Genomic DNA, 12928 nt, shown 5'->3' with positions numbered 1-12928 from the left:
AAAATCTAATGCATTAACAAAGCTTAAGCGAGATGGAGGCAACTGTAAGGGTGGCCACATAATAAGCACACGATATAAGCCCACAACATCTAATGTGGATGATGCATTGTGTCCCATCCAGACACAATGACACCAAATGGCGATGTGAATTTCAACCCGTGGCCTAATTTTCCTCCTGTAGCTTGTTTTTGTTTCAGCTGCCCAGACTCCTGAAAGTTAATATTGTATCTGAAGAAATGGACTTGATTTGGTTGACATTTTTGTTTCAAACCTGAATACAGACCAGCAAATTACAAAGTAACAAACGTGAAAACATGAAAACAGAAATAATTGCAAGGCAGGCAGTACATGGTAGTACAAATCCAGGTCTGGACTGCAGGTTGTGCACTGTGACGGCATTTTGCAGCGACAGAGCTAGAAAGATGCCTCTCCTGCTGCATTCTGCACCATCAGGAGTTGCTGAATAAATGTGCCATTCATCCCTGAACTGTCATGTGTGTGTGTTGTTGTTGTCTCCTGTTTGGACTCACGTGGGTAATGTAATTGACAGATGGCTCTCATTCAGGCCAGGACAGGCACAGGGAAAGAAGGACGGACATCACAAGTTAAGGTAGTGGCTGGATTTTTAGTCTCCGACACTTGCAAATGAGGACATTTCAGCTTGGAAATATTTTGATTTCTTGAGGATTCTGGAGGAAACCTGTGGGAGGTGTGTTTGCTTATATTGCTTTTATTTTGACAAGAACTTCTGGAAAGGACCAATGGGTGCCAAGTTTACCATCTGCTGCTGTCACTACTATCTGAGACACAACAGGGATGAGAAGAACGCTATTTTACGGTGAGACAAACACCTGATGGACATGATGGCAATCCCAAATTCCTGCCTTTAATCATCATTTCTTTTAATATACTCAACTCGAGTTTCAAAATCCCACTATCCTGCTTTTAAGCCACTTATTTCTACCTATTTCTTATCCCTCTCTGCAGCATGCGGACCACCACAGCTTCCAGACAACCAGAGCTGTTAACCAGTGAGTCCAGCGACAGCGACACAGACGAGGAGAGCCTTTTTGGACCACAGCCATCGAGAGGCAGCCCGTGGAGCGACAAGCCGAGCCAGAGGAGCGCCGGGGATCCGTGGGCCACTGTGAACACAGCGTGTGAATCTCCCACCATGCGAGGATCGGACAGACAGCTGCAGGCTTTCATCAGCATGAGAGACCAGGCCGACAAGGCTACAGAGGTGAGAGAAAACATGCGGTTGCACGATGTCTGTTTTGAGATACTTAAAAAATAATTTAGCAATTTTTAACACCGGGGAGTAGAATTAAATCTAGGCAGGATTAAACATGGTTAAATGTTGAATGCTCATGAGAAAAAGTGTGTCATTAATTGTACATTTTAAGGTGAAATTGTTCAGTTTCGGGGAGAGCTCCTCATCACGTTTAGTCAGATGTGATGTCTGGAAATCGGATGTTTTGAATAATTAGGGTGAATAAATGTAAAGGTGGAGCTTTAAAGTACACAACCATGAATGTACATGCTAAAAATGCACCAGCAAAAGTCACAATTTTACACTTAAAAGACATTTTTATATTTGTGTATAATTGAATATGACTTGATACTGACAACGTGCCTTTCTATGGAAATATAAGGAACTGTGAAATTCCTTGAACAGCTGTGATCATTAAGAGACAGTTATCATACCCATCTGAGCTCCTCTATTGATGGGGGTGAAGTGACTCTTTAAATTCGGTTTACATTGTTTTTCCTTTGCAGCTTTAGCGGATCAGTTTCCCACAGTTAAATTTAGCACCTGATGTTTACATCTGAACAAAGATTTAGTGTTTTTCTTCATGGCTGGATTCTTTTAGAAAATTCACACATGTACTATTACCAGAATTAGCTACAATAATTCAGTAATTCAGTCTCTTTTCCTTCCCCGTCGCACTGAAGCTTTCTAATGTAATTATCTAATCAGAGGACACAATATAGATAGGTGCCTCTCAAAGAAGCCTTTGACTCATGTTGGAGTACATCAGTTAATTAACTTGACCTGGATTCCAGATTAACTTAACTCAGCCTAACTAATAATCACATTACAGGAAATTAACTTGGTGTTCCCAGAATCATGAAGTAAAGTGAGCCACAGGCCATTTTACTGCTGCTTTTTAACAACATATCTACTATAACTGAAGTCCATACAGTCATTTATTAGCATATATTGAGGGAATGTAAGAGGGTTTTGACTGACAATTACGTTCTTTTAATCGATCATCAATTAAAAAAAAGGTCAAAGGTCAAACACACAGACGACACGCTACTTTATTCACTTATTCAATCGGTTAGAAGAGTTAGAACAGATCAGACACAGTACATTAATGTGCGTGTGTGTGTGTGTGTGTGTGTGTGTGTGTGTGTGTGTGTGTGTGTGTGTGTGTGGGAGAGGAGGGTTGGTAAATGGTATCTTTGATCCCTGCAGTATATAAAATACCTTGTCAGTTGTTACTCAGTGTGTCTCCACAGTGCTAATAATCACTTTTTGAGAGCAGAGAGGAGCTTGGAAATGATTTGGAAACTTTAAATGACAGAAACACCAAAGAATGAATTGTAGCCGACTTCAGTATCTCACTGCGCCCACATTTAAAAAAATGGCTTTCATTTAAATAACGTGACGCTCTGAAACACATTTATTTTTCGTTATTTATGAGCCCATTTCTCCGCAGAGGGAACTCATCGCTCAGAGGCCTTTTCAGTGAAACTCCAGCTTGAGTTTGGTGAACATGTGACCGGCTGTCTTCGTGTTGAGAATAGTCGGCCTGCAGGACACAGTGGCCACATTGTGTTAATGAATTCCTTAACAGAGATGTAGGCCAGCAGCTTGGCTGGACATTCAAAGGGAATATTCACTGAACCGTCCTGTTGTGAGACTGTTTTTAATATTAGGCCAAACAAACTGAGGACGGGTCTGTTACATTAAAAGGCGACTCAGCGCTGGGGACGAACCAGCAAAAGAAGAACATGCCGCTCTGTCCTAACGCTCTGATTTGTGCCATTTACAATTATTTTTCTTCAGTTTCAGACGTTACTTGTTTGGCTTAAGTCTACAGTTTTAAACACGACGGCCTTTTTCACACGCCTTTGAAGGTGAAACCAAACTAAAGAGAGGATCAGAGAGACGAACATAGTGAGGACACCTGTGTCCTCTAAGCAACAGGTGCACTGCACCAAATATGTGGTTTCGTAATGGCTGAAAATCATCAGTGCAAGTCTGATTGAGTCGTGTGATTGCAGCTTCAATTCACTTTCCACCCATCCCAAAACAAGCCTCATTACCTGCCGCTACTTTCTACATAAAAAGACCGATTACATGACATATTGTGCGTTTGCTTATAGGAATGGGAGAAGCTGAACTATGACATATACACGTTACGCTACGCCAGACGAGAAGTCAGATCTCGATGGAAGAAAATCCTGCTGCAGCTCGGTGAGACGCTTCGACGTTAATCTGTTCGGTGAATATTTGCTGCAGTCGATTCACCGTACTCCGTGTGTGACCCTCCCTCCGTCCCTCTGCAGGCTATCAGTGCGAGGCAGAGGCCTTGCTGTGTGTGAACAGGCAGAGCCGGCTCATTCGAGAGCAGGAGCATCTCAACAAGGCGGCAGAACTGTTGCAACAGCTGCTGGACCACACCTCGCTGTTTCCTCTGGGGACGGCACACCAGAACAGATACCTCTACGTCATGGTACACACACACTCCCAGCATGCTCTGCTTTGGCAAAAAATGTATTTTTACAACTGACGACAGAATAGCTTCTATCAGATTTAAAGGTGAGCTTAAGAAACTGACCCTCATTTGTCTCATTAAAACAACTGGATGCTCTCAGGTGTTCTTTTCTTCAAGTCACCCTCTTCGCCTCCTCTCCTCTCCTCCTCCCTTCCCTCGTCTTTTGTTGTTATCTCTCTCCGTCTCTACTTGCCACCCTCCAATCTCCCACGTTTAATTCTCATCATGCTCCTCATCTGCCTCCATCTTTCTCTCAGGACCGCCTGGTGTTGCTGGACAGTGCTGAGGAGTTTGTCCGACTGGCCAAAGAAAAATACCCCACGAAAGGAGGTTGAGAGACAGAGACGGAGAGAAGAAGAGGACATAAAGGCTAAGAGATGTTGAGAGATGTTGAGGGACCCATTTTTTAAGCACACTCTGACATTCATTTAATTGTAGAGGTAAATATCATCTAATGGTTAAGTAAAAAATAATAATTTTACTCCATTGCTTCATGGTAAGTTGTACATTTGTTGATCAGACCATACAATTTGTAATGCACGATTTAATAATTTTCTTTTAAAAGTAGAAGTTTGCTGCAGCATTTCTGTTGCACTGGTACACTGCTGCTCGGCTGGGGGAACTCAGCTGCTCTGGACTGGATTGACGTGTTAATAAACAAGCTTACAGGTGGAGATATTTCTGGTTAAACCATGAGACAAGCCATTTAAATATGTTCCTTCATCCCGCCACAAACATCTTTAACACTTTTGTTGTTGATGGACGATACTGCGGATAACAAACTGTCTTTTTCTGTGATATCAGCTTGTTTCTTGCTCACCTTCTCACTAATAAACTATATTTGCTCAGTTAGTCTCATTCAAACTTACTGCATCTGGCCAGCAGGTGGCAGCATACGCTTCAGTCATGCTCCAGTGGGTTGAACTGGAAGCTAGTTGGAAACCTCTGTGTCACAGATGGGGTAAAACTTAATCACATTATTTAACTCACGAAGCTGTTTCCTCACAAAATTAAAAAACAATTCACAATTTAATAAAACAACTATGAGGAATATTGAGGAATATAGTTGTCCAGTAACACCCATGCTAGCTTGAAATGCTGCTTTGGTTGTTGCACAGCGTTGACATTATTGTTCAAAAGGAGAATGTCAGCATACGGTGCATAATGTCAGTAACGCAGTGCATCCATAGGAAATTAAACTTCCCTTTCGTCATTTTCTGAACTTCCCTTTCTTCAAGATTTGTGCAGGATGCAGATGATAACGTCTCATCTTGGCTTTCATTCAAAGCCAGTTTTGAGTAACTGTTGTACACACTCTCAACCACGCACGCCCATTTGGGACTGTGCTGTCCTCAGGTTCAAAGAGTGTGAGAGCGTCTTCGTACAGTTGATGATTGTGGTATGCCGTACACACATTCATGCACAAAGAGAGAGTTTACTCTGACCCAGATATTGTTCTCTCCAAGGCCCCTTCCCAAGTTTGGGAAACAGATGTGGAACAAAAAGGGGGGGGGGGGGGGGGCGCTGGGGGAGGGGAACTGTATGAGAGGTGGACCAATGGTCTGGCAGCTCCGACAGGCATTGTGCTGCTTGCACCTTTTTCTCATTATACGACTGTGTGTGTGTGTGTGCATTTTAGATCGAGTAATGCTGACATCATTCTTCAGACTGAAATGCTCCTCCATCTCCAAAGAGAGTAGATTTGATAGACGAAAGAAGGGATTGATTAAGAGGGTGATTGTGTACGATGCTGGAGAGAAAAAGTCTTGATTGTCACATTATGGTTGCTGCGTGTGTCCACATGTATGTACGTTAAAAGGTCAAAATCTCACCCTATACCTCACCACAGGAAAACTGTCTACAACTGTATGTGTGTGTGTGTGTGTGTGTGTGTGTGTGTGTGTGTGTGTGTGTGTGTGTGTGTGTGTGAGTGTGTCAGTCAGGATTTTATGGTCACACACACTCATGGAGCTGATGGTCATTCAGACTGTGACTCCTGTTGATGGTCAAATATTTTATGAGAGTGTCTAGTGGGGCGTTGTCCACACACACACACACACACACACACACACACACACACACACACACACACACACACACACACACACACACGCAGAGTGAGTGGTGAGTGATGGTTTTCTCATCATAGCTTTGGTTATTCTTTGCTCTTTATATAATTTTTCTAATTAAAGTTTTTAAAGGAATGAAAATTTAAAGGGATATTTCCCCATTTTTGGGGAGATGCTTTCTTGAGGATGAGAAGATAAGTGGCACTCTACTTACTACTTGTTAAATATGTCACTGCAGCCAAGATATGATTACCTTGTGTAGCATAAAGACTGGAAACGGGGAAATGGCTATTCTGCCTGTGGGGAACAAAATGCCGAATACAACACTGTATCTCATTTATCTGTGCAAAAGCCAAAACATAAGAATGATGACTTACAGGGGTGTATCCTATTTGCTGCTTTATTTCTTGAGGTTGACAGACCAGGATCCAGGACCTGGTAAGAAATGGGTAGGCAGATTTTGTTACCAGGGTGTGAGTATCCCCCTGTTTACAGTCTTGCTAAGCTATGCTAACCAGCTACTGGCTTTAGCTTCATGTTTACCACACAACTATGAGAGTGGCATTGATTTCCTCATCTAACGAGCTGTCTTACATTAGAAAGCGTTCCTTTCGCAGCCAGTCCCCTTTGTCCATGTCTCCTCCATATCCACAGCCTCTCCCTAGTGTGTGTGAGGGTTAATAAACACAGACTTAGTCCTGCATGTATGCTGTCCTTCATTGAAATCTTACATCTCAGGCAGTTTATAATCCCTGACTCGTGACATCAGGACCTTCATGTTTATGTCCAGATACAAAGCACTTTACCGCAGTGACTAATGGTTTACTTAGTCTGTACGTCAAACTCTGCAGTGATGAACTACAGAGCGCCTTTTGGAACAGTTGACTCAACAACCGAAATAATTGAATCTATGGTTTTATTAACACAAACAATACACACAGGTCATCACAGTGACTAGATGCTTATTTGCTCATCCTCTAGGAGACTAAACACGGTTATAATTCGTCATCTTCACCGCTGTGTATCCCATTAATGCTTCCTATGTTTGCACAAACGGGGAACTCTCGTCATACACTCGCACTGCACGCATGATTAGCCAGACAATTAAGACTAGTGTTCACAGAAATGTAGATGTTTTCTTACACAGATCTGTGAGATGCCATGGTACTGTCCATTCACTGAGTTTGTTCAATATAGCAAAGTTGTACTTATGATGGCTTGACTGAACGTTTTACCTTTAAACCAAAAGAGTCCAACAGGTTACATTTGTTTACCTTTAGCCTAACTCAACCAGGAAATATGTGTTCGCAAATGCCCCTTTTCAACCCCTCTCAAAGCCTCAACTGTTTACCTCAGAGTAATTTATGAAATGACAATGTTGACAGCAGCGTTACACCCATGCACACAAACATCAACAGACATATACATTCATGCACACATACACACTCAGTAATTTGTAACGGATGTTTGGAGAACCTGGCAAATAAACCAGACCATGGTGTGCTGACCCCCGTGACTCCCGACAGAAGGTCAAAGGTCAAGAGTCTGTTCAGGAAAGGCAACATTATTATGCCGCTTTCAAGTCAAACCCTCCAGATTGCAGTTTTGATATTGCTTGCTAAGCAGATTTATACTTAAAGCTACAGTCTTTACCATTTTAAACGCAGTAATAGAAGACATGATATATGATTTGTAACTGGACTGTAATCGCAATCCATCACTCACCAACTCCAGACAGGCTGTTATTTAGTAAATGGAACTGAGAAATCAAAACATTTCTCTCCAACAAATAGAGATGAAGTGTTTCACTGACACCACAGTCATGGAAAGCATGTTGTCATTGAAGTCACTGTCATTCTTGGTTTCTTAGATGAGGCAGAAAATAATGCTGAACCCAAACACGCACACACACACACGTGAGCGCACACACACACCACAGATGGGTTGAGCAAGCCTTTGGGCAGGGCAGGGTGTGTTCTACAGCATGTCTGTGGTCATCAGTGGTGGATCAGTAATTACTCAAGTCCACTGATGCTCTTGAAATATCCTGATTTATTTCCCACAAATTGAACATGATTAGAGGAGATAAATGGGAGAGTCCCGAATTTAAGACTGCATGTATACATATTGTTACTGTAATTATTATTCTTTGAAAGGTATTGGTCCTGGGCCTCAGGACGCAGGCAGATCGCTGCGCAGTGGGTCGACTTTGTAGGTACTGTACTCTTCAATAGGCCTTGCTTTCCCAGACAACTGATGAGGGATTACAGCTGAATTTAAGAACACACACGTCTTATGCACAAGAGCTGGACATTAACATGGGAGCAAAGGACACATCCTGGTGCAGCTGTGTCTATATGCATGTGTGTATACGTGCTACAGCATTTACTGACGTAGTTGTGGATGTTTGAGTTGTCTCGCACAGCTGTCGAGGCCGTGCCTTACCCCAAAACTGCCTAAAACTCACTTCCACATGTGTGTGTGTGTATGTGTCTACCTTGCTTTCACAAGCGCTGTCAGTAAACGATAGCACCAGTTTGGATCTATCACTCACAAAAGCGATGGTGGTTTGAGAGTCTCATGACAGCTAAAGAAATGATAGTGTGAAGATTGAATTAAATGGTTGGAGGAGTTGGGAGTTGTATGGGTGGAGGGCTGTAAAGGTTGGATTTAGCTAAAAGTGTTTTTGCATCTCTCTCTCAATAACATTTGGCAAGTATGGATGATGCGTACAATGTGTATTTGCATCTTGATTTACATTATTGCACGAGGGGATAGAAAGCTATTATATATGGGCGTAGTATGTATCTACGCTGTGTACCATGTACTAAAAACTAAGCTAAAGACCTAAAAGCTGACCGAAACGAAGTATTCTACTTACCCATATCTCAAGTTATAGAACAGCAAATTATTCATTATAAAAAACAGGAGAAACCTTCTTTGTCAGCATGTATTTGTCTAGATTATTAAGCAAAAGGAAAAACAGGACAGTTAGAGGAAGCACAAAAAAAAAAAAACAAGATAGCAGTGAGTAAAGAGCTCTAACATGGATTCTTTTTGTCATCCTCCCCCTCTGTCCTCTTTCCAGGGCAAAGTCAGACAGTGATTCATCCCCGCGTATGATCACCTGGCTGGGTTTTCTGTCAACACTCATCTGATGTTCAGTCAAACTACCTGACCTGCAGCCATAACCACAAAGCAGCTCCACACTCAGCCCGACTCCTGCTCACCATTCCTCTGGCATGAATCAGAGCCTGGATCAGCGCTTTGTACCGATGGCACGTAAGACTGCATCCATACTGACAAAAGGAGAGAGGGGAGAGCCTCGTTTTGTTGTAACAGCCGTCCTGACTGTGGATGATGTCATGTAATGATGGCGCAGATGGAGGAGCGGCTCTGCTTTACTTTACAGAGATAGCAATGTAGGAAGACAAACAAACAGGAAGCACTACACATACACACACGCACATTTACAGCATAAACACTTGAAGTTAATACCTCAAAATAGTCCAGTCCAGTGTTTAAGACATCGCCGTCAGACGTGTGTGTGTGTCTTTGTGTTGAATACCAGATGGGAATGCCTGTGCCACAGCTGGGAGGTCAATCGCAGAGAGCGGAGAGAGTCCCTTCATAGAAATAGAAGCAGATCTGGAATACTAATAGAAAACTAATTCTGATCCCATGATTCTATCTACCACAGACCAGAGCACTGACTTCATACTCTATGTCTGTCGCTTTGGCTCGGTGTTCATCCAAGTGTTTTTGTTCTGATTACGATGCGCTGAATTAGAAATGTTGAATACGCCTGAATGGAAGTACAGTAAAATACAAACGAGAGACGTCCAGGGTTCGGATTGATTTTTGCCAGATGTCAGCGCTGTCTCCAGAGGCAATTAGCTCCGTGCGTGAAAGCTGAGGAAAATGTTTATGCTTTATACTGACATGAAAATTATAATATTCAGCAACACTTCCTTAAAGACTGCCATATTTTTCAGATTGTCAGTGAATCCAGTGAAAAGAACAAAACCTTCACATGCGTTAGTCTCTCTGTCAGCATTTTCTGAGATCCCTGCCGTCTTTGGCACTTAGGCCCGAGCTCATTTGCTCCTTCTAAAGTCATAAATCTATAAAAATGGGCCATAAATATATAGTTTCCCTTTTCTTAAAGGCTAAGCAACTTTCTAAAATAGCAGGGTGCTTTAGTTTATATCAAACATCACTCAGACAGGAGGAATTAGTGCTTTGCAGCCATGCCAGTCGCACAGCAAATGTTAATGACTGACAACATATTTCCTGTAAGGTAATGGCTCAGAGCAACACAATGTCGTGAAGCTGAACACTTTTCTCACTCAGTTTTAATGATTAAGTCCTGTCATGTCTGTTTTAATGCTGTACTGTTACCACCCACAGATATAAATGAAGATGACACAAAACATGAAAATATTCAGTTTCTGTGCTATTGTTATCAGTTTTGTGCCTATAAGTCATCTGCGAGCATCAGTATATGTGCAAATAAATAAAGAAAGAAATACTCAGGCAGAAAAATAACCCTCAGTGTGTTCAAACACACTGAATTCACTGAAATCATTACAGTACAGTTATTGTGAATAATTCTTGGACAACAATGAAGGTGTACGGCAAAGAGAAAATACTATAATGCAAACTCTCACGTCTTCTGCATGTGTCAGGAGGCAACTGTTTGCTCATGTGTTGACTTTATAAGCTGGTGATATGTCTATCTGCAGCTGTGCTCACCAAAAATCAATTCATGTGCTTTAAAAACTATTGATTTTCCATTCACTAAATAAATGACATGACAAGAATCTGCAGCAACGTTTCTGACCAAAACATAATGATGTAAGCTTGGCTGTGACTGTTGACTGTAACAACACACACACTGGGCAACTTTACATGCAGATTGTACAATTCTAAAATTTCATGTATCTTCTTTTGTCACTTTTCGTTCCTCATTTGAACAAATGCACACAAACACAAAGTAAAAACGGTTTACACACATACACACACCTCCTTGTTTTCCGCTTTGGCTCACATGTCGTTTCCCATGATGGTTATTGCCCAGTTTAGCTGAGGATGTTATTGTAAAAACACCAAACTGACTTTCCAGCTGTTTGTCCAGTCTTTGCTGCACTGTCTGCGGTCGGCACTAATAGCAGTGATTTTATGTAATCTGTTAAGAGACAATCTGAAGGCACATATTGCTAGAAAAAGAACAAGAAAGTGACAATGAATTGTCTAAAACTTGTCGTGGACTTCAGTGTCACTCCAGTGAAATGCATCAAACTCTCTCTGCTATCTGGCACTGATTTCTGCTCAATAACGGTGGTGAAGTCATCGTCTCAACTTGATGCAGATGAATTTTTTTGGTAAACCTTGATGCGCATCATGTCTCCTCAAAGCTGTCAAACGTCAGGATGATTCATCAGTCGTAATGTCTTATCAAAGGTGCAAACATCTGTCTGCCCATCCATCATTTTATTTCTGCCTTTCAACATGCTGCAGCTAGAAAGCACCTTTTTGCTCATCCTTTGTAATCTTCCTTTCATCTGTAAAGACATTTTTGTTGTTGAACGTGTCATTTTCATGTGTTTACATGAAGGATAAGTCAAGCAATTTGTCATCACTTAATACATATTTTAGGATAATCATGTCTCAAAATGTTGAGACTGGGCCTTTACTGATTGGAATTGGATGATAATACATTAAAAATCTGCAAGTTGTGGCATCATTGACAGAATCTACAACCATCATTTTCAGTTATTTGAAACTGTGAGAACAAATGTGGTTATTTACAGTCTCTCAGCAAGAAAACAGGACTAAAATCGTATATTTCACAGCAGAAAACAAGTAATAACTTAAAAAAAAGGTGATCTGACAGTTTCATCTATTATAAGCAAAACATTTCCTGCACCTGTAGATAACAGTAGTATGGCCGGACCCTCCCAGAGGAAATGAGTGAGACTCTGAGCGTGGCACAGACAGCCGCACTCGTTTAACGTCAGACATCTGCTACTGAGGTGGATTTCCAAACCTCCCCGTGTGTGATAGGTAGGGGGTGTATTTTCGCTCGGGGACACTGGGATATGTATCTGCCTGACTCGGCAATCTCCACTTTCTGTGACTCACCACTCAGAAATCCACTCTGGTAGGTCTACACACACACACACACACACACACACACACACACACACACACACACACACACACACACACACACACACACACACACAGGCAGACATGACAAATACTGGGCTTCCACCAATATGAGCTCATTGAAAAACAGCTGCCATATGCTCACAGAGGTCAAATGAGGGGGAGAGCTGTCTAACCTGTCCCCTTATCTGACTCTCCTCTTATATTTATGCCTGTACACCCTGTCTGTATCTCACTGTATCTTTTTCTGTCTATCTATCCGCCTTCAGTTAAAGAGTAATTGTGGTTTGGCACAACTTTGATGTTACTTTTGTAGCTGTGGCCGTCGTTTGATGGTGACACGTATACAACAAAACGCTACGGACAGGAAACATGAGCACACAGATGATCATATAGGCTGTAAACAAGCCAACGGTTTAGTCAGATTATAAACTATTTAATTCGACCGTAAAACCAAAAGTGAGTGCAAGGCATGAAATGAAAGTCATTGCACAGGAAAAACAGTCGGTCAGAGTTGAACCATGAAGACAACGGTTCAGTACAGTGTCAGTAAAGATTTTATGGTTCCTCTTTGTTTTCTCCTACAAATACATTTGGCTAAAACCTGTATGATCATGACATTTACAGATTTTTCCACATGCTGCAGCTAACCTTACAGGAACAATGATATTACCGCCAGACATTATATTCAAAAGGAATGAGGTCCAGTTTGAGTCTCTTGTCTTGAGTCAATGATGTTTTAAAGCTGATCCATGGCTGTGACGAGTGGTCAGAGAAGCAGCTGTGAACTGGTGGATAAACACATTTAATTTCCTACAAATTCCTCACGATAAATCCACCGTTATTTTTGCTGCCGGTGTTTTTCCATTACACGGTAGGACAGGTAGAAGAAGCTGTTGG

General features: G+C 41.8%; 1 protein-coding gene across 1 annotated transcript; it reads left to right on the top strand.

Moving 5' to 3' along the window:
• The first annotated feature begins 560 nt into the window (after positions 1 to 560).
• Positions 561 to 4638, top strand: LOC139340502 (melanoregulin-like). The gene is made up of 5 exons (XM_070976351.1): positions 561 to 838; positions 988 to 1243; positions 3397 to 3487; positions 3580 to 3746; positions 4046 to 4638. Exons 1-5 carry the CDS (start codon positions 762 to 764, stop codon positions 4121 to 4123), a joined length of 669 nt encoding a protein of 222 aa, XP_070832452.1. The 5' UTR covers positions 561 to 761; the 3' UTR covers positions 4124 to 4638.
• Positions 4639 to 12928: the final 8290 nt, after the last annotated feature.

This window comes from Chaetodon trifascialis, chromosome 12 (assembly GCF_039877785.1).
Source record: "Chaetodon trifascialis isolate fChaTrf1 chromosome 12, fChaTrf1.hap1, whole genome shotgun sequence".
In the NCBI taxonomy this organism is placed as follows: Eukaryota; Metazoa; Chordata; class Actinopteri; order Chaetodontiformes; family Chaetodontidae; genus Chaetodon; species Chaetodon trifascialis.
The sequence above is the reverse complement of the archived record's forward strand: the minus strand, read 5'-3'. Positions and strand labels throughout refer to the sequence as shown.

What these genes read in the sequence shown, in the direction of transcription:
- LOC139340502 (XM_070976351.1), top strand. Translation starts at nt 762, where the DNA reads ATGGGTGCCAAGTTTACCATCTGCTGCTGTCACTACTATCTGAGACAC. An exon ending in GAGAAGAACGCTATTTTACG is followed by an intron (nt 839 to 987) that starts GTGAGACAAACA and finishes CCCTCTCTGCAG; the next exon opens with CATGCGGACCACCACAGCTT. An exon ending in AGGCCGACAAGGCTACAGAG is followed by an intron (nt 1,244 to 3,396) that starts GTGAGAGAAAAC and finishes GTTTGCTTATAG; the next exon opens with GAATGGGAGAAGCTGAACTA.